Genomic DNA, 21,214 nt, shown 5'->3' on the forward strand with positions numbered 1-21,214 from the left:
GACAGTGACACGCCATATGGATAAAATCTGCAACCTGGACATGACATTGCTCACACTCCGCTGATTGTCTAAGCCGTAGCGGTGCAACCTCTCTAGTGTATAGTAAACTTGCTGGATACATTTAAAATGTATCAATCTGTGTCTTCCGTTAAGAGATAGTTTTCTCGTGCTAGTGCAGCAATACTTCCATATCTCATCGTCTATTTGTAGTTGCAGATCACGCTGCCAGTCTGACCTAGCCTTGGAATATTGGAACTGTTTATAATTTAACACCTAGTTTATTAAGATTGGTGACTAGCTTGCGGGAAGACGGCGTGTTAATTACGTAAGTGAGCTCGGGGACCTCTGTTGGTTCCTCCATATCCGGGCCCAGGAGATCCAGCAATGCACTACGGACTCTGTGGAATTGAAAACACTGTAAGAGCGAAGCCCCTGTCAGCGAGGAGGAGGCCTGATTCCAAGTTTTAACTACCCCGTCCACAAATAAGTCCTCCATCTTTGTGATTCCCTGTGCGTGCAGCGCCCTGGTGACTCCTTTATCCTTCAACAGCGCCAGCCACACCGCCCAGTCCATCTGCATCAGCGGGGAATACAGAAGTACACAGTTCTGCGCCTGTGTCAACGCGTGCCAAGCGTAATTGGTAGTCTTGATGGAGTCTAGTTGTCCAATTGCGCGGTCTACCGGAAAGCAGATAGTGGCGGGCAAGGGGGAAGGGTCCGCGAACAAACGTTCAAGAATGACATGCGGAATGCGGTGGTCCCCATGTACCCATGCGTGGAGGTGGGCTGCCTGTGCGATTCTATAGTATCTCTCCATGTCTGGTGCGCCCAGACCCCCCATCTCGTAGGGAAGCATTAAGGTTTTCCACTGGACTCTGGGCTGTTTACCCCTCCAAGCCAGTTTGATGAGGACCTGTGTCAGTTGTCTGAAAAAAGCCTTGGACAGGACCACCAGGATATTATTAAACAGGAATAGGAATCTTGGCAGGACCACCATCTTCATTATGGCTATCCTGCCCATTAAAGACAATGGGAGCTTGCACCATGTGCCCACATCCTCAACTAGTTTTGAATATGCAACCCCATAGTTTTCCCTGATAAGTATGTCTGGGTCAGTATGTAGCTGTATCCCCAGATACCTGACGGAGTCAGTAGACCACTGCAGTGGGTATTCCATCTCAAAGGGCTGTGTTACCGGTGTCAATGGGAACGCAACCGATTTGTCCCAGTTCACTTTCAGCCCCGAAAGGGCACCAAAACGCACTACTTCTCTCAGTACAGACGGGAGGTTTGTTTCTGGGTCACGGACATAAAGGAGTGTATCATCAGCGTATGTAGATATACCAATTTTATATGTTGGGAAGCTAATACCCTCCAGGCTGTGATATTCTCTAATAGGAGGGGTGAGAGAGGGCACCCCTGTCTAGTTCCCCTGCTTATGTCAAAGGAGTCTGTGACCTTGTCTCCTATCTTTAGTCTCGCTGTGGGTTTGTAGTACAATGCCCCCAGCATCTGGAGGAAATGTTCACCCAGTCCCAGCTTTCTTAGGACTCTAATCATGAAGGGCCACTCCACGGAGTCGAAGGCCTTCTCCATGTCTAGGAAGATTGTTAGTGCGGTGTTGTCTTGGCGCACATGCTGCATTGTCCCCAGTACAGTGCGGATATTGTACGTTAGATTTCTATTGGGGATGAAGCCCGCCTGTTCAGGCGCTACCAGTTCCGGCACCAACAGCGCCAGTCGCGTGGCTAGGACCGTAGCAAATATTTTGGCGTCCACATTTATTAGAGAGAGTGGTCTGTAGGAACTACATGCAGTTGGGGGCTTTCCAGGCTTCAGAATAGTTATGAGCAGCGCCTCCCTCATAGAGACAGGCATACTGCCTTCCTCACAAATATCGTCAAATGAGGTGAACAGGTGCGGAACTAGTTTGTCTTTGAACGTTTGGTAAAAGCTCACAGTCAGTCCATCTGCCCCTGGTGCACTACCAGTGCGCATACTCGCCATCTCATCCTCCTGTATTGGAGACATTAGGAATTCCCTATCTGAGTCAGGCAGGAAAGGCATTTTGATGTAGCTGAGGTAATCGTCGATTTCCTCCTCAACCTGTAACAATCTAGATTTATATAGATCAGCGTAGTACTCTCTGAACTTTTGGAGGATCTCCTCCTCGTAAGTGATAGCCTCGCCCTCAGGTGTAATCAGTTCTTCTATCACCAGTGGACGTCTATTACCACGCATCATTCTAGCCAGAAGAGAGCCAGGTCTCTTCCCTTCACCATACGTTCGGGCCGTGGCGTATTTGCCCATATGTTGTATTTCTCTGTCTGCCTCTTCATGATATTCAGCAAGTAAGAGTTTTAGTTTTGAAGCGCTGTCAGGGTCTAAGTCACTCTGCGGTAGCCCCTCCATGTCAGCCAGCTGGGTTTCTAGTTGCTTCAGCCTTTTCCGTATGGCTTTAAGCACACTTGAGTGCTTGGACATTGCCATGCCCCTAATGTTGACCTTAAACGTGTCCCATACTGTCTGGAAACAATCTACTGATCCCAGGTTCGCCTCCAAGAAGGTGTCTATATCTTCAGCAAGTTCTCCCCTGAATACAGCATCCAGAAGGGAATAGGGAGGGAACCGCCGGGGGAATTGTTTTCACGGGGACTGCTAGTGTCAGGAGTATAGGGGAGTGGTCCGAGAGGGTGCGGGGCAGTATTATGCATCTCTTTATGCTATTAAGCAGTACCTGGGACGCCAACCAGTAGTCTATTCTTGTGTGGACATTGTGATAGGCAGAGTAGTGTGTGTAACCACCTTTTGTGGGGTGCCTACTTCTCCATACATCAACTAGGTCTAGCTTAACCAGTTCTGACTGCATGTGCAAGGCCGAGGCCGCAGGCCTCCGGGGCGGCCCTGACGACCTATCCAGGTCTGGGTCAAACACAAAATTAAAGTCACCCCCCATAGCATCCTAGAAGTGACATGCATTCTGCAGTGTGCCGCCAGTGCGGAGTAAAACTCAGGGTTATCACAATTAGGCCCATAAACTTTCACCACCACAAGATCATGCCCTTTCCCGACACATCTGGCAATAACATAGCGGCCCTCCAGGTCAACCACGAGGGGCGTGAGTTTAAGCCTGGATTTAGGATTGATCCATGTAACCACCCCTCTGGAGTGTGTTGTGAACCCTGCAGCCACACTATGACCCCCAAACCCTTTGGCTAGCAGCATCCTACTGTTGAGTGGGAGGTGGGTTTCTTGGAGCAGGGCAAGGTCAATCTGGTGTCTGTTTCAAAAGCTGAGTACTTTCCTAAGTTTACGGTAATCATTCAGCCCCCTCACATTCCACGACAAGGCATTCAATTCCTGCGGAGCAGGCACCGCATTCTCTTCATTTGTAACAGTCATTCCAGCTGCGAGATCTATGAATCACAGACAGTGGTAAGTCGACTCTGTACATCGGCGTCAGTGGCTTCGAGCACAGTGTCACATGCAAACAGTGGGTAGGACCTGAAAACACTTTGCACGGCATGTCTTTGAGCACTTCCCCCCTAGGACTTCTCCTATGTGTAAACTCGGGCAACTTTCTGCTTGGCTCTGCTTTCGGTACCCCTAAAACAAAACAACAACATTCGCCCACACATGTCCCCCCCCCACCCACAGCCGGCCACCACCAACCTGGCCTGGCAGGATCCAGTCCCTCCCACAATTTCCCAACTACAAAGGCAACTCGGTTTATTCCCAACAAATGCCCTCTTAAAGGCGGTTAAAGCTATTAGCGCTAGGGCAGAGGTCACCAGAAGAATCACATAACTATGCATCGGTATAGTACTCTGCGTAGTCGCCCCAAACGCCATCACCCTAATCAGAGTCCATCAACGTAAGGTCAGATCGGTGTTCAATATGTGCCAGAAAAAAGGTCGGGGGGGGGGGGGAGGGGGGGGGGGGAACACCCATTCAGTCCCCTCCTCCCTCCCATCGCACTCCTCACGTGTCTTGAGGCCACTACAAAACGAGGGTCCATAGTTACTACACCGTTCAGTTTCGAGTGAGATCGGATTCGGGCTGACCGGCGAGTCACCAGTTTGTCTATTCCTGCTCGTCCAGGTAGCTGCTTTGCTCCTGTCCCCTGACCACTCCTTTAGCGATTTCTGGAGTTCCTTGGGGTCCGTAAAGACGTGTGAATGACCCCGTCTGTTGATACGCAATTTTGCTGGATATAGCATTGCATAGTCTAGGCCAAGGTCTCCCATTTGTTTCTTGTATGGAGCGAAATGACGTCTCTCCTCCTGGACTTTCGCCGTTAAATCAGGGTACAGGGAGACCTTCATGCCTTCGAATTGAAGCTTCCCTTTATCTCTGGCCACTCGCAACGCCGTGTCTCGGTCCCTATAATTCAGCAATTTCGCTATAATCGGCTTCGGAGGTGCTCCCGGGCGCGGTCGCGGTCCTAGCGTACGGTGAGCCCTTTCCACAATAAACATCGGCGAGAAGACATCGTCTCCCAGCAGAGTGATCAGAAGTTTCTACACAAAGAGTTCCATCTTCCTAGTTTGTGTCGACTCCGCAATTCCTGTGATACGAATGTTCGAGCGCCTCGAGCGGGCCTCCAAGCTCTCCGACTTATCTTGGATGACCTGAAGGAGTCTGGAGAACTGCTTACGGTCCTTGTCCCATTACGTCTGCGCTTCCTCCACCTCAGTGAGACGCCTCTCAGACATGTCGAGTCGCTCCGCGTGCTTATCAACCCTCTCTGATATGCGATCCATACAATAGGTGAGCGCGTCGATCTTCGAGCCAATGGACGCCATGCTGTCCTGTAACCCTTTCTCCATTGACACAAGCATGTCTTTTATGTCCGCGTACATCGTACCTTCTGGGCCTTTGTTCCTTGGCGACGGTTCAGGTGCCGAGTCCTCAGGTACCTTCGTCCTGCGCTGGACGAATGTCAGTTTAGTTTGGGTCTTGTCACTCTTTCCCATGTTGCGAGGTCCGGGAAGTCCGAGTCCCGTTTTACTGCGTGTGTTCAGGGTAGGGACTGTTGTGATAGCCGGCCCTTGCAACACAGATATGCTCGCACCTCACAGGGCACACGCCGCTCCCAGGTCTAGTGGGTGCAATAGGCCGTCATGCAAGCAAACGTGATCCAATTTTTGCAGACTGAGTAGGCCACTAGGCCGCTCCCTGGCCTCCAATTGGCCGCAGTGCCTCGTGGGTAGCACTCGAGTAGGGATCCTGCAATGTATTCCAATCTGCCAGAGAGGGCCACGGACACTGGGCAGCCGTCTGTATCTGCGTGGGACGAAAGGCGATCTGGCCCCCAATATCAACTAACCAGACGCTTTTACCAGTGTGGGATTCACACACTGCCCGCGCTTTCCTTTATGTACGCGGCAGATTCCCGCTGATGATGGCTTTCAAAAATGGCGCGTACTTTATGTTCACTGCAGCAATTTCGTTGGGTATGCGGTAATCCTATGCAACCCTTGGTGTAAGGCGCACAGCCGGGATGTGAAGAGTCACTGAGTCGGCGTCCGCAGACGGTGGCGTACCAGGCTACGCAGTTCACCCTCACCTCTCTCGGGGCTGTCGACTTTCACCCGCTCGGTCTCTCTGATGTCCAGCCACTGTGCAGTAGGGATTGTGAGGGTGTAAGGGGGGGCCAGGTGCAATCGGGCAGGCAGCTTCTCATGGATCAGCAGCTCTGCGCCCCCTCGCCGGGTGGTGGGGACACACCAGTTCAAGGGGGGAGCGGCACCCAGGTGGGATTGGATCTGGTTGGGCACCACCGGGAGTTCGGCCGCCGAACCGCCAAAAAGTGCGTGATGTGCGGTTGGGTATCCGCTCCCAGGTCCGGTGTGCACGTAAGGCAATATGCGTGCTAGCGGTGTTCTGGGTCGTTGACTGCCGCACCTCACCTCCGGTCACTTGGGCGACGCCTCAGAACATCATCCGCTATGTAGTTCTCAGAAGAGATTCAGTGGTCTCCGGGTTTCCACGCCCCCCTCGGCCGCACGTTAGAGCACGCACGTCGGCTAGCTATTCAAGCAAGACCGCTGCTCCAGGCCTGGCCCGCCGGCAGTCCGCGCAGTCTTAAACAGCTCCGGATTTCGACCGTTTTCCGCCAGCAGCCTCCCTGTTCGACCCAATGAGGTCCATATAGCGTATCCTCACCTCGGCTGCCCTCAATTTCAGTTGATGGAGGATAATTAACAGGATCACTTAGGTGAAAACGCGGAGCTCAGTGCTTGCACGTCTTACATCGACGCTGGCAAGCTCCGCCCCCGTGTCGGAGACAAAGTCCTCTGAGCATCCAGCAGTCCTGACCAGAATGATTCGATCTCTATTTTGATTGATTCTAGTTTCTCACACTGATAAAACTTATGGATAATATCAGCTGGGCCTTTGCAGCATCTGGGGCAGTTATTTTTCTCCCTCTTGCCCCAGTCATAGAGTTGGTCTCCTCACTAAACAAAAAAGTTCAGATAGCCAAGTAGAGCACTCTGTTGTGCATTATTTTATTATAATGCACATAAAAAAAACAATTTATTGTCTCTTAGTTCACTAAGTGCAACATCGTCAAGCATTTTTACAAAGGATACTTTTTACTAAGTGTAGCTCAATGTGGTAACAGATTCTAATGTACTAAACTGAAACACATTTCAAAAAGGTAATTAACTATTCTGAATTTGACCTAACCTCGTACATTTACTCTTTAGGTCAAGCCACTATCTTAGTGAAACTGCAAGACAGGTTACATTATAATAAAAAATATTTATAATACAACCTTTATGTGTATTAAAAGATTGTATGTGAAATAATAAAATCTGACTTTGGAATCTGGTCTGCCACGGTTTCACAACAGTGAGAAATTAATATCTTACATGGGTTAAAATGAAAATAACGTAATAAATAAAGTGCAACGTTAACACTAAAACACAATAACAAAATAACAAGGGAACTAATCGCATGAAGACCATCTTTCCTAATCTTACCTCAACAGAATCCTGACTTAACTCTTTGCATGCACTTTGTTGCCTGCTTACCTCTAGATATGGTAAGTGGCTGGGTAATACTAAAGGGGAGAAATGGGCTGTGTGGGATGATGGGGGTGGGGAAGTCCCCCTGCTCATTGAATATGTGCTGCACTTGTATTTTTATTAGTGATTTGTAGAGAAGTGGGATCTCCCTTTGTTAACAGTATACACAGAGAAATGCTAGTTTAATAAAGTGAATATAAGTACAATATTGATGGCTGTTTACCCATTTTTATTGAAAATATTTTCAATCAGGTATTTTGGTAGGACTGCTTTTTAAATACTAAGTATGTCATACACTGCAAATGCGCTCTAATGCATTACAATGAAAAGCTTACAGCAATTTAGAATGTTCTTGAAAAGCACATTGGTGACTTTTACAAAGGGCCAGAAGATCAGCTCTGGAGACAAATCTTTAGCAATGCAGTGTTTAAGATTCATGGTGTCAAAAGCAGGGGGGTGTCTTGAGTTAGCAATATGGTTGCCTCAACTGTGAACATGCTTAAAATTCCAGGCAGTAGGCAGTGTTTAAGATGCCTGGTGTCAAAAGCAGGTGGTGTCTTGAATTAGCAATATGGTTGCCTCAACTGTGAACATGCTTAAAATTCCAGGCAGTAGGACAGTCATGACTGCCTACAAGGCAACTACCCAACTGTAAAGCCACCAAGTTAACACAAGAAAAATTTGTAAAAACCTAGCTGAGGTATGGGGAAGTAGGAGTGGAAGAGGGGCGTGGCATGGGGTTGGTAGAAAAAAAGGATTAGCGTGGTTGTTGTACACAAATCTATTTAATGAATAATTACATTGACACAAACGACATTCACAAACTGGATTTGAAAACCTGGTGATTACCATTCGAACATTAACCAGCAGCAGATTCAAAGGAATAGATTTGTTAGAATTTGTTTCACCAACTTTGTTTTTCATTTAAAACCAGGCCCCTATATTTTTTGAGAGGCATGGTCCTCATCTATATCAAACATTAAAGCTGTGCTCTATAGGTGCATTTTCCCCCCAAATACTGGTTTTACTACTAAATATTGACCCCCAGAATATCGCAGCACAAGAAATCGCCAGATGTGCAGGAGGCAGCAGAAGACACCTCCACTCCTGTGTATCCATACGGTCAATCACAGTGCAGTGAAGTTCCTGTCAGCTTGGTGCTCCTGGCATTGTCTGACATTTCATGTTCATGGCACTTTGTATTGCTCACAGAGCCTCCAAGGAAAAGGACTGCTAGACCAACAAGCTACATTCAAGCGATACAAACATATCAGGACAATGATTTCCAGGATTGCACCACTTTTCATACCACCTTACTATAAGAAATCTGTAGGGGGCATTGTTTTTTCAGTACAGTCCCTCAAGCTCTGGAACAAACTACCAGCCTGCATTCAAAGCATCCAGGAGCCTATACACTCCAGAAGACAGCTGAAAACATGGCTATTTCCAAGACAACTACACCAGCACACATTCCGGTAGCAGAACCCAGAAAGACAGTCACACCTTCATGCTCAAGCTTCAGCTTACAATCCATAGATTGGAAATAAACCAAACAGCAAACTACTTTCAATAGGCAGGTAGGTAATATACAGTTACATAATTTCATATATAACAATTCTGGCCCACACTTATTTATACTAATGCCATAACACTGAGCGGGCGGTAGCTATTTCTGACTTACACCTCTTAAATTGACAGAAGACATATCTACTATGAGTGTTGTCCATCACCAGTACTGTACAGCCATCACTGAATGAGCTGGCATGGAATAACTGAAGAGATTGTCACACACTACTGTAATCTAGTCCAGGACTGCAGGTCTCCAATATCTATACACTATGCCTACCTCTTTACATCTCACAATAACACTCACATATGCAATGACGGTAACATTTTACATCCCAGCGGATATCTCCACTTCTCTCTGCCGCCAACCATGGCAGCTCCGGCCCACAACTAAGCAGACTGTAATCATGAGTAATACCATAGGGTGACCGGCAGAGCAGCGCAAAGCTGCCAGTCTACTCAGAAATCATAAACTGCGCGTCTGTGTCTCTCACACCGTATCAACTGCTACACGCTGCATCCAATAACACAATAACCTCACCTTGGTGGTCATTAGCACAACATGGAAATATTTCCCACAGAGGATCACAAAGACAACACCGGCCCAACTACACACCATCTTTTATGGTCTAGCTTGCTGCCCATGTAGATGTATGCAATTCAGAACCACACAATAAGGAGGTAAGCGCTATACAAATGCTGCAATACAATGCAATATTTATCATTTGAGCCTCACCAAGATTTGTTTTCGTCCTATTTACATTTTTCTTTGCACACACTTCAGAATTAGACAAGAAAATGTGATTCATTTGTGATTGATGTTGAAATATTTGAACAGTTTATTTACATATTTTCGTGTATCAGAAACAAACTGACATCCTGTCTTTATTTTCACATTTACTGTAAGCACGGTTACAGGAATGATGCAATTCTGCTGCCACTGGGTCTTCCAAATGATTATTAAATTTCTGCTTTTGCCACATAATCATCTGATGCATAATGCACATATTTAAACAAAATTGTTGTTTGTAGCCCAAACGGATCAAAAGTTACTAAAAACTCTGCCTCCCTTGCTGCTCAGCAGTGGAAAGTCTTTCGCAAAGGTTGACTGGTCACCTTTCAGTTATTTATTCCTGTGTTTGGATGTGGAACTGGTACTAATGAAGTGAACCCTTTGCCCAGACAGTGCTAACGTGTAATAATAGAAAAATGTGCCCTATTCAGCCGCATAATTTCTGTTTTCTTGCTGCATAATTTAGTCAACCTTGCCACATAATTTGGGCCTCCCCTACTGCATAATTCCAGTGGCACTGCCTAGACGCCAGCAAGAATGACATATTCACTTTATAGTCAGAGAAAAAAAAGTAAACCTCTCCACTTAAAAAATATAAGTAGAAATGTATCACATTTAATCTCTGTCTTTAAAGGTGAAGTCCATGTAACAAGATTAAAAAAAAAGTCATTCTTCTTGCTCATTCTGTTTCAATTAGATTGTATGCATTTTAAATGTGAATGTGGTTTGTTTAGATAAACCGAGTTTAAGCTGAGTTTTGGTAAGTATTGTGCCAGTTGGCTCGGTCATGTGGGGGGCAAAGATTAATATGGCCTGGCCTCCCCTCTGTGGCTACAGCCCTGTTTAAAACACATTCAGCCAGATAGGGAAAAGCAATAGAAACCTTTTAAATAAACTTTACTGAAAATATGGTTAGCCACCTCCAGCATACCAGGATGTGACGCAGAGTCTGCATAGACACTGTACCCGGCTACTAGAGGAGATATACCTTCCATGCAGCAAAACAGAAATACTACAAAAATAGAAATCACCAACGCCCCTTAAATTAGTGTTGGCGCATGTTGTATCGTGGAGACCTTACCTGGTCTTACTATGTTTATCCAGGTGATGTGGCAGTGGTTTAAATTTGAATGGAATTACCTGATTTTTCTTCAGATTTCTGTTAGGAATATTCTATTGAAGTGCAGTTGAGGAACCGTTGCACTTTTCGTGTACTTACAAGCTTCAAGCCATCTCTCAACTTCACCCTTTGTAAACCTGCTGGTTTCGTTTTCAGGTACCTCTTGGGCTCTTCCAATCTACCCGAAAAGCTTCACTACCAATAGATTTCAACCAATCAAATGTAATGAATCAATACCTGAAGAGTGTTGAACATTTTCTTTCTCGTTTCTACAGCAGTCTTGTCCTTCACCCAGGTGCATCCCCTCCTCCTTAGGCAATGGGACAGTAGCTGGAGGCTGGAAAGGAAGCAGCAGACACCATTACAGACAGAGTGCATGTGCAGTAAAAGGTTTGAAAGGAGAACACTAAAGTTGTTTTTTAATTCAGGTGAAAGCAGCTAATGGGATAGCTTTCGGAAAGTGATCATGTGTAAGAGAAAGGGTATTTACATTAATACATTATTTACATTTTAATATTAAACAATTGAAATTATTTTAATGCATTCAGATCCTGTTGTCTGGGAAGTAATATCTCCATAGCAGCGAATTCCTCAGCAATTATTCCCAGAGAGTTAAGAAGATTCAATTTATTTACTAGAAGGAGATGGCAAAAAATGTGAGCAACAGATTTGGGCCTCTAACAAGGGGTTTCCCCCCCCAAATGTTTAAACTGGTAATCTTAAAACTTGACTACTTTAATACCATCTATCCAAGCCCATTTAATGCCCTGGGACAGTGCACACAGGTACTAGTGCATCTGCCTAAGTTCCAATAGGTTTTTATCCAAAGTTTTGACAACTTGTAGATGGACATTACCATCTGTATAAATGAAAGCTTATGGAATTAACAGCCCACACCACTCCCTCTCTGACTCTGGACTGGCCATGCACAGAAAGTCCAGCTGTAGACTTGAGAGCTACTGTCTGCCCTTTCATGTCAAAGGAAGGCAGGAGACGTTTGTTCCCACCCCCGAGAATGCTCTTTAAAATATAAGGCAGCCTATGTAAAAGTTCTTAAACCTATTAACACCTAGATTACCTAGTATCCCCAAGAGGCAGCAGATAACTAAAATATGCTTCACATGCAAATGTAAGCATGGCTTTCCTCAATATGCTCTTTTAAAGTTTAGGCATTTGTGCTCAAATCATGGGTTCCATGGAAATAGCTGAACAATTCTCTCTTGCATAGGCAGTATTGCAAGTTCCATAAAAGACAAGTACAGCACATAGGGACAGAAAATGTGCAATATAAAGTAATCCAGCTGCCTCCCTTCAGAACACAGCGAAAGGGTGACATACTTTGGGCAGGATGAATCATCCATGTACCCCTGACATTCAGAGACCCGACATACATGAAGCTTCACTCGTGTGGCTGGCTGAAGAGCCTCCCAGCTTCCAGGATACCTTGGGCCTGGAAGCTGAAGAGGGTCCCATGGAACCCTCCTCACTAGGAACATGCCACTGCCCTTCCAGCTTGCATGCTCTTGTGAAAGGCAAACAACAAAGTCAACATGGCACCCTGCCTGGATGCCATGCCAGTCAGCACTGCCTGTGGGTATAGGTAAGTCACCCCTCTAGCAGGCCAAAGGCAAGGTGCCCAGATGAGGGCATATCTACATGTGTAGATATGTTCCTACAATACTTAAGTCAAATCTTAAATATTGTAAGTGCCAGGGAAGCCATGAGGAGTACATGTGATGGCAACTCGACAACTCGAGTTCCACAGCACCACGATGGTGTCACTGAAACCAGGAGCGTTTGGTATCAAACAACTCCTTATAATAAATCCACACCAATGCCAGTTTGACATTTATTACACCATGTACTCAGAGGGCACATCAGAGGTGCCTCCTGAAAACCTAACCTACCCCGGTGTGGGCACTGACTAGCTTTAGGCAACCTGCCACACACAGACATGTTTCTGGACCCCTAGGTGGAGAGCCTCTGCTCTCTGACACTAGAAACAATGCACATCCTGGGCAGAGGTGTCACGCCTCCGTCCCCAAGATGGGCCAGTGCTCGACGGGGAAGCTTCAAAGGCCTGCCGCCTTTATCATGCGATCCCCAGCCTCTGCAGCTAGCAGTAGATGGCAGTCCCCGGTTTACACTCCCACTTTGGGTGGGAAAACCTAGACGAATAGGATGTGAGCCCACCTCTACCAACTTCACCCCTAAGGTGGGGGACGCGAGGTGAAGCAGTCTAATCAGTCTAAAGCGATGCGAGGCCTCCGGGTGGTTATGCGCTATATAAATGGAATTTTTCATTTCATTTCATTTCATCTTTCAGTCCCCACCATATTGAAGATGGGGGGACCCCTCCAAACAGGGCTATGTCTATGCCCCATCCCACAGGAGGGTGGCATAAGAGAGGGTGTAGCCACCCCAGGTAGGGTGCCAATTGGCCCTACTTGCTACTCCCCTAAAACGCCCCTAAATTTAATATTTAGGTGGCTCCCCTAGACCTTAGAAGATAGAAGACATCACTGCAGATGACGACTGCCTTGGCCCCAGCCCTACCGGCCTGCTTCCAGCTTCGATAAACCTGCGACCTGTCTTGCAGCTTGTGACCGAAAATCTAGGGGGGCTGCTGCCTTCGGAAAAGACTCGAATCTTCCGAGGACAGTGGCACTGTCCAGAAGAATCCAAATCCAAGGATTCTGGATCCAGGTGGATCCGCATCTCTTGCCCACTCTGCACCTGAAGCCCACGGACAGAGTGAGTGGCTCACCTGTCCAGTGAAGTATCCCCACCGATATTGACCATGAGTCCAGTGTTAGCTGACCTCTACTGATCTCCACGGTGGCGCCTAAAGTGTGAATCCAGAGGGCCCCCAACTGCGACCGGCTCTTGTAAAAAGACTCCGACATCAAAAGGCACACCTGCATCCAAATTCCCTATTCATTGGTGAGTTGAACCAACGGTGCTCCTACAACCCCCTACACCTCTACTTACCTCTGCTGTTGTTGGTCTTCCTCCTTCAACCTCTGGTGTCACGCCTGCAGCCTGTTTGCCAACAACAGAATCTTCATTGAAGAGCATTGGGCGCCCGATGCTGAATTTGTACCCAGCACCCGGCTGTCCTTGTGACGCAGGTGGTGAATGTTTGGTGTTACTTTGTGCCCCATGTGCTTAACCTAACTCCAAAAGCTTGGCCCCTGCAACTGATCTACTTACCTGCAAGCAGTGTGGCTCCGAGCAGCCCAGTCTCCATTGAAATGCATTGGGCCAAACGCAGATTTTGACCTCTGAACCCGGCCCTCCCTCTGTCGCTGGTGGTGCGGTTTGGGTACTCATCCGACCCTTGCTGACTTTTGGTACCGAAGACTCAAACCGTAAGTGTGACATATACCTGTTTAACCGGGATATTGTTTTTCCTGTAGGAAAACATTGAACTGCTGCAAAGTTGTCCTGTCTGTGTCAATTTTTGAAAGTGAAAAGTATTTATATTAAAAAAATGTACTTACCTGAGTGCGAAGATCTTGGTCTTAAAGTACAAACAAAGCTTATTTATCTACAATTGGGTGGATCTCTTTTTTGAGTCTTGTGCCAATATAGGTCAAGGTTGTGAAATAAATGTCTTGCACTCCTCTGTGTTAGGGCCAAGACTGCTCACCCACACTACCACTAATAGAGAACTTTGGGTTTTACATTGAGCCATGTACACTTTTGGGGAGCCCCTGAACTCCGTGCATGGTATAACCACATAGTGACCATACCATACAGAGAGCCAGCTTCCTACACCCAGCCTATTTAATATATAATTGGAAGCACTGACCAAGTTAATTGAATCCTGGGGCATAGAAGTAATATCTAATGCAGATGACGACTTCTTTTGTCCTTTCATAAACACACAGATGATGCCCTCAGAACCTTTAAGCAATGCTTGCGAGGAATGGCAGGTTGGATGAATTCAAATGATCGTTAACTAAATGCATTTAAAACCAAGATTATCTTTTTCGGGTCAAACTGCTCGCCTGATCGAAGCACATGGTGGCCTGATCAACTTGGCCCCCTACCTTGGCATCCGCCTCCACTGCTAGAAGCAATGGAATAAAAGTAGAGTCCAATCTTTTCTTTCGACCTCTAATTCAACACATTTCTTCTGTGTAATTTGCAAAACTTAAATCTCTCAAAAGAATGTTGCATCTGGTTCCTGAACATTTGCAGAAAACTATTGTTCACCTGGTAGTAACTTTTATATTGACTATGCTAACAGTCTGTAGCAGGGAATTCAGGCCTATTTCATTCAGTGCCTGCAGAATGCAGCAGCAAGACTGATTTCGAAAATTCTGTGTCGAACGCCAATTTCTCCTCATTTGAAGTGCAGACACTGGCTGCCAGTGGTTAAACGTGTTCAATTCAGGGCACTTACTTGGACTTTTAGAGCTTTAGTCTTGCAAGGACCTTCCTACATAAGAAAAAGATTCAATTTTATAATCAATCTAGGTCTTTAAGATACAACAATCTCAGGCCGCTACAAGTCTCAAAAGTCCTTAAAGCCAGCAAAGGTGGTAGATCCTTCTCCTTTCTTACGGCTAAACTCTGGAACTCTCTCCCTATTAGTCTATACTTGGTCCCCTCTAAGTCCATCTTTAAAGAGAAGCTAAAGACCTTCCTTTTCAATGAAGTCTAGTTTTAAGTGCCATCCGCTTGGCCATTGTAATATCAGCTTTTCTGTTAGCGTCAGGACGCTTCTTTTGAAGTAGCTCTACAAATGAAATTGATTGATACTAGAATGCAGGTGCATGCAGACAGAACATGTGTATCTACAGCAACACATGCTACAAACATTAATTGAAGAGAATGATCTGATTATTGATGATCTGGAGGGTGGCCAGCAAGCAGCTGGGAACTTAGCCCTGGCAGCTGAGTTTACTGTAGCACATGAGGTGGGTGACTCAGAGGGTGTGGACAATGGCCCTGGTTGTCAGGTTCCTGAACAACTCTGTGAGTTTATGCCTTTACCGGTGGAGGACTTCAGCAGTTTGGCATAGGGTATCTCCTCTGGATCTCCCCTGGACCCGGTACCACATAAGATCTGGAAGGAGTATGAGGAAGAACTGATCCCTTCTCTGAGTCTGATCTGTAATCAGTCGCTAATCTGTGGTGTAGTTCCCCTACAGTGGAAGCAAGCTTTGGTGTCCCCTTTATTGAAGAAGCCTGCTCTTGATCCTGAATGTTCAAAAAATTATAGGCCAATTTCCTTGCTGCCGTTCCCTGCTAAAATCGTGGAACGGGCTGTTAGTACCACTCTGTCTTCACACCTAGAACAACACAATCTGCTGGAGGAGGTTCAATTTGGATTTCGGCCGGCTCATGGGACCGAGACGGCTCTGTTGACCGTCATGGATGAGCTTCAGAGGGGGGCAGACAGGGGACAGGCAGCAGCATTGATCTTGCTCGATCTGTCTGCCGCCTTTGATACAGTCAACCATGAGATCCTGCTGAGAAGATTGAGCGAGGCCGGGGTGAAAGGCTGTGCCTTGCAATGGTTACTATCCTTTTTGCAGGAGAGACAGCAGGCGGTGTCCCTTCCCCCCTTCCAATCTGCCTTCTCCAATGTGTTGCATGGTGTACGTCAGGGATCGACAATTAGCCCTATTTTATTTAATGTGTATTTTAAACCTTTGATTGCTGTCATCAAGGCATACAATATCGACATCATAAATTATGCGGATGACACGCAGCTGATCCTCTCCTTTGAGGGAGAGGATTCGATATCAGTGGAGGCGTTTCACAACTGTCTGCAGGACACAGCCCGCTGGCTGCAGGATAATTCTTTACAATTCAATGCAGGAAAAACAGAGGTGATCGTTTGCGCTGCAAATAGGATTCCACATCTTCTTCCCGGTAATTATTGGACTCCGGGAACTTCGTCCGTAGTTTGGCCGGCAACATCTGTCCATAATCTGGGCATTATATATGAAAATAAGCTTACTCTGGAAGCTCAGGTCACTAAAACAACTGCCTCTTGTTTTGAGATCATCAGATCCCTTCGAAAAATTCTCCCGTTACTACCTTCTCAGGTACATGCCCAGGTAGCAAGAGGTACGATTCTCAGTAGGTTTGACTACTGTAATGCTCTCTTGCTTGAATCTCCTAACTTCCTGCTGGACAGACTGCAAAGGATCCAGTCAGCAGCTGCCAAACTAGTCTTAGGGTGGCCTAGAAGTTCCTCTGCCTCCGCAGCTTTGGCAGAACTTAATTGGCTCCCCCTGAGACAGAGTGCAGTTTAAATCCCTCTGCCTTGTTTTTAAGGCCCTTCATGGGATAGGGCCCGTGCGTAAGCGAAACAAATTTGATTGGTACACCCCACAAGAATGCTTTGCTCAGGAGGAGCCAAGATGGCGACCGGATCGGACGTGTAGTCCCTCGGCTCCGGGGATCATCTCCTTCTTTGTGTCTATCCTGCCGGAGATCCTGTTTTTAGAAGGCACACTGTGGAAGCCGATGTGCTCAAGTGGCCCGTGGTGAAATCCTGAGGCTTGCTATTCCTTGCAAGCGGGTGTAATGTCCGACTGAAGTTTGCGGCCCGCAGCGGACCCGAGACCGGGGCCTCGAGTGGACGCTGGGGCCGGCTGCCGGGTGAACAACACCGGGCGTCAGCAGCTGCTTGGAACCCGTCGGACCATTTCCATTAGACGCGGCCGAATCTGGAACGCGTGCCCCATTGGACTGCAGGTACTGTGTTGGATGTGCCTGGCGAGTTATCCGGGGGGATTGCACGAGTGCAGAAACCCACACTGCGACTGTGGAAGAATGCTTGAACACAGCCCGTTAGCGGTGGGAGGCTCCCGAATTTTCTACCCCTTCAATATCGAGTGGGGCGGCTTGTTTCAGGGACATTGCTTATTGCCACTCTTCGGACCTGCTTAACGCTTTTCCTTGAACTGTTAACCTGAGGCCCATTGCCAGCAGCCCTGCATCACTCGAGGTGTTTCCGTTGGTGACCGCGAAGCGCACAATGGAGGGCAGCTTTGGAGAGCCTGTGTCATGGAGTGATCGTGGACGTGTGGTGCAAGGGGACTTGACCGGAAGGGAGCGTGGAACTGCTCGGGGCTATGGAGACCTATTGGCGGCTATTGACTCCCTTCATTACGATGTGTTACACTCTGCACGAACCCTGATCAACAAGGTGGACGTTATAATAAGTGCTCGTGGACGCTTCAAAATGGCTGCCTCGCCGGACTGCAGCGGTGTTCTTTGTTCCATGTCTGACTAGATGGCGGCGTTGCGCAGCGTTGACGGCCCAGAGACTCCAGGTCCCGGGGTACCTCTTGCTGCTGATGGTTATTGCCCGGGCCGAAGTGCAAACCATGGACTGCAATCACGACGGGAGTTCTCTCCCTGCACCGTGTCTCCCTCTACCCGGAGATCGCTCCAGAAGGGGCCGGACATTGAGACTCTCTTCCTTGGATCGGCTTCGCTCCGTGCCACAAGTGTGGTATACCTTTGGCCCAGCATGATATCATTGGCCCTGTGTATATGCGACATGGTTGAGTGCTCAAGCCAATGTTCCCCGTTTGGACTATCGTGCACATCTCCTGGGCTGCCTGGGTCTCTATGGTTCGCAGTGGTAGAAGAGAGAGAACGGGCCAGGGGTGAACATTTATTCTTATGGTTTGGTGGTTTCCCGTTGCTGACCTGGACATGTGGGTGGTGTGTCGCTGCCTTTGACTGTGCTGTGTGCCGATTCTGTACCTCCAATTTATTCTTATTGTAATGCTCAATTTCACCGGGCTTTCTACTTTGTGTCATTACTGAACCTGCGGGATGGTGTGGCCGGGGGACGGGTGGAAGGCTCCTCCCCGCCTTTCTTTATTTACTGAGAGTTATAGATTAGGACTCTTTTCTTACTCTCTATATTTCGGGACTCCTTTTACTGGGCGACAGGCACACTGCTAGGGGGGGTTAGGCCATAGCCAGCTGCAGGGGTGCAGGGTGGGGGGTGGACGGGGTTTTTTTTTTTGTTTCATTCTTTTTGGTTCTATGGGCCTTCTATTCTTTTTCTTTTTCTTTCTTTTCTGGGTTTAGACGTTTTACATGTGTGGTAAGCAGCGGTTCTGGCATTTTATTGCGTTTGTATTTGTCTATCCTGTTTCTACGAAGCCGGAACCAACTCGTTGTTCTTTGATATCCTGCTCCTGTCTATCCTTCAGAAAAAAACCTTTAAAAACTAGACCTCAGTATTTCTGTACCATATCCTTTACGCCTTCTCTGTTGCAATGTACTGTATCTGCGAGCCCTTGGGCTCCTTGTTGGATTGTATGTGCGAGTTTTTATCAATAAAGGTCTTCCAAAAACTTAAAAAAATAAAAAAAGAATGCTTTGCTCCTCGTCGGCGAGATTGGTGAAGGTTAGGTCAGGGGGTAGATCCTTTGGGTGGCAGTGGCTAAATTGTGGAATAGACTCCCCAGGGAAATTAGGCAATCAGGGAGCTCCTTCCCTTCAGAAAAAGTGTAAAAACCTGGCTGTTCCCCAATACCTAGACGTCGGACCCTGCTCTTGACTCACTCCACTTTTGAGCTACTCAGCGCCAGGATGCCTGCAAGGTGATAGTGCGCTTTATACGTTGAATAAATACATTAATCTCATTCCAAAGTCACTGAAAGATTCATGCAAGCAGTTTCTAATTTGTTTTCTCCTGCCCATAAAAATATACTTCACATTTCTGGGGAATGAGACCTGGCTCAGGGTTCAAGTAGAGCAAAGTATAGAGTTCCATTTCGGAATCCCAGATATAACAAAAAATAACATATTCCTCCGTAGATAATGCCAGTATTAGTGTTCTGGAAGAGGCTGTGGAAGCTCACACTGCAAGAAGGATCTCTGACAATGTTTACACTCCTTCCCTCTTCCTCCATTTGGTGGTGACCTTAAGTGACCCTGTTGCCTCTGATGACACCAACCCAGAAGAACAATGTGCAGGGCAAGGAGTAAGGTAATCTATCAGAGATACTGAAATTGCTCAACTTAAATTGCCTGTAATCTCACGTGGGTAGCCACTATTGCCATGCGTATGGTGAATTTGCTTGGGGCAGTGTTTTTGCTAATATGGCATACATTGTTTTGGAGCAACAGAGCACAGGCAGCGTTTCTGAAGGCTTTAAAATCAGCTGCCAAGATTCTAATCCCTCAGGGCTCAATATGGAGTCCATCTGGCCTTAAAATCGACATAACCCCAATAGCCAAGGTCATTCACAGTTTTGGATTTGCACTACTGTCCTAAGCTGACGAAACACAAATTATGGTTCTACCCATTGAAACCAAATGGGGACAAGACAGACCTGCTTCTTTTCTGGTGGAGCTTTGCCATCTTGGCCCCCAACCTATTGGCCAACTGACTAAGGGCGGTTTACCATTCCCAAAGACTAAGTAAAAAACCTGGGCATCACGATGGATACAACCCTTTCTTTATTCATCAAATAAATTCTATCAAATATTAATGCTTTTATTTATTTGAAAATGCTATACAAAGTTCAACCTCTATTACCAGAGAGAGTTTGGAAAACAGTGGTCTGCACTATATTTCTGACAAAAAAAGAACAACAGTAATGTTTTTTTTAAGTCTTCCTCAGAAATCTACCCCGCGGATTCAACAGACCCAAATGCAGCCTTTGAGATTACTACTAAAACTGCAACGTCGAAGCAAGATATCACTTCACTGGACGTCACCTCATTGGCTCCCAGTTCACTGTTAAGTTCAGTTAAAGGCTTTATGTTTTTGAGACTTTTTTAACAAATGACCATTGTTTACTCAAGTAAAACGTCTCACCTACTCCTTGCACTGGTCTCCGAGATCTTCAAGAGTGAAGCTAATGACAGTTTCACGTTTTAGACTTGCTAGGTGGGGAGGGAGAGCTTTGTCTGTATTAGGCCTTAAGATCCGGAATTCCTCCATAGACCCAAGGGCAGAGGAGAACTTTTATTTCTTTTAGGATGTGGCTTTTTATCCAGCACTGATCCTATTTTCTTGCCTGCCTGCTGTGAGACTGTCTTTCAGCACCAGGACTGAGTTGTTGAGCTTAAAACTTATCTTATTTCATTCACAGCTAGATCGGCTGGTAGGATGTGGAGATTAGTTCAGTGAGGGATTTGTAGTAGGCCATATGCAGCTCGAAGTCATGAAACTATCAATCTTCGAGTTTAAGGTACACAACTATTCTCTACCTGTCAGAGACAATTTGAGCTAAAGTGACCATCTTGAACGTCACAATCAGTGTCTTATAAATTCTCTCAACACATAAACTGCCACAGATTCTCATCGTTTCTTATCCTGAAAGAGATGGGAATTAAATCTTATAAGTCAACAAAAAGAGAGGTAGGGAAAAAGCAACACTCTTAGTCCCCACTATAACTAGAAAGATAACAACAAAAGAGTGTTACTTGGTTGGAAACACAAAAGTAATCGAGCACAAGAGATCAACAACACCAATTAGGTTTGTTTAGAAAGCCCTCACTCACACACATTGAACTGACTATTTGTGTGTGAATTGTTCACATACTTCATTTCTGTGTTAATTTTTTCCACACACTGCCTCTCTGTATTTTTTCTATAAATTACGATTAGCCAAGGCACTGTACCTTTAGTTCCATTACTGTACCTTTAGTTCCATTACTCTCCCATAGCATTTGTGTGCGGTCCCAGCAACTCTACAACCA

At 46.5% G+C, this 21,214-nt stretch overlaps 1 protein-coding gene across 1 annotated transcript in view; it reads right to left on the reverse strand.

Moving 5' to 3' along the window:
- LOC147693453 (uncharacterized) overlaps positions 1-21,214 on the reverse strand; it is a 177,743-nt gene that overhangs the window by 46,942 nt on the left and 109,587 nt on the right. Inside the window, exon 9 of the mRNA XM_086933734.1 lies at positions 10,751-10,850. Coding sequence (XP_086789860.1) covers positions 10,751-10,850 — 100 coding nt within the window. The remainder of the gene's footprint in view (positions 1-10,750; positions 10,851-21,214) is intronic.

Source organism: Lissotriton vulgaris, chromosome 8 (assembly GCF_964263255.1).
Source record: "Lissotriton vulgaris chromosome 8, aLisVul1.2, whole genome shotgun sequence".
Taxonomy (NCBI): domain Eukaryota; kingdom Metazoa; phylum Chordata; class Amphibia; order Caudata; family Salamandridae; genus Lissotriton; species Lissotriton vulgaris.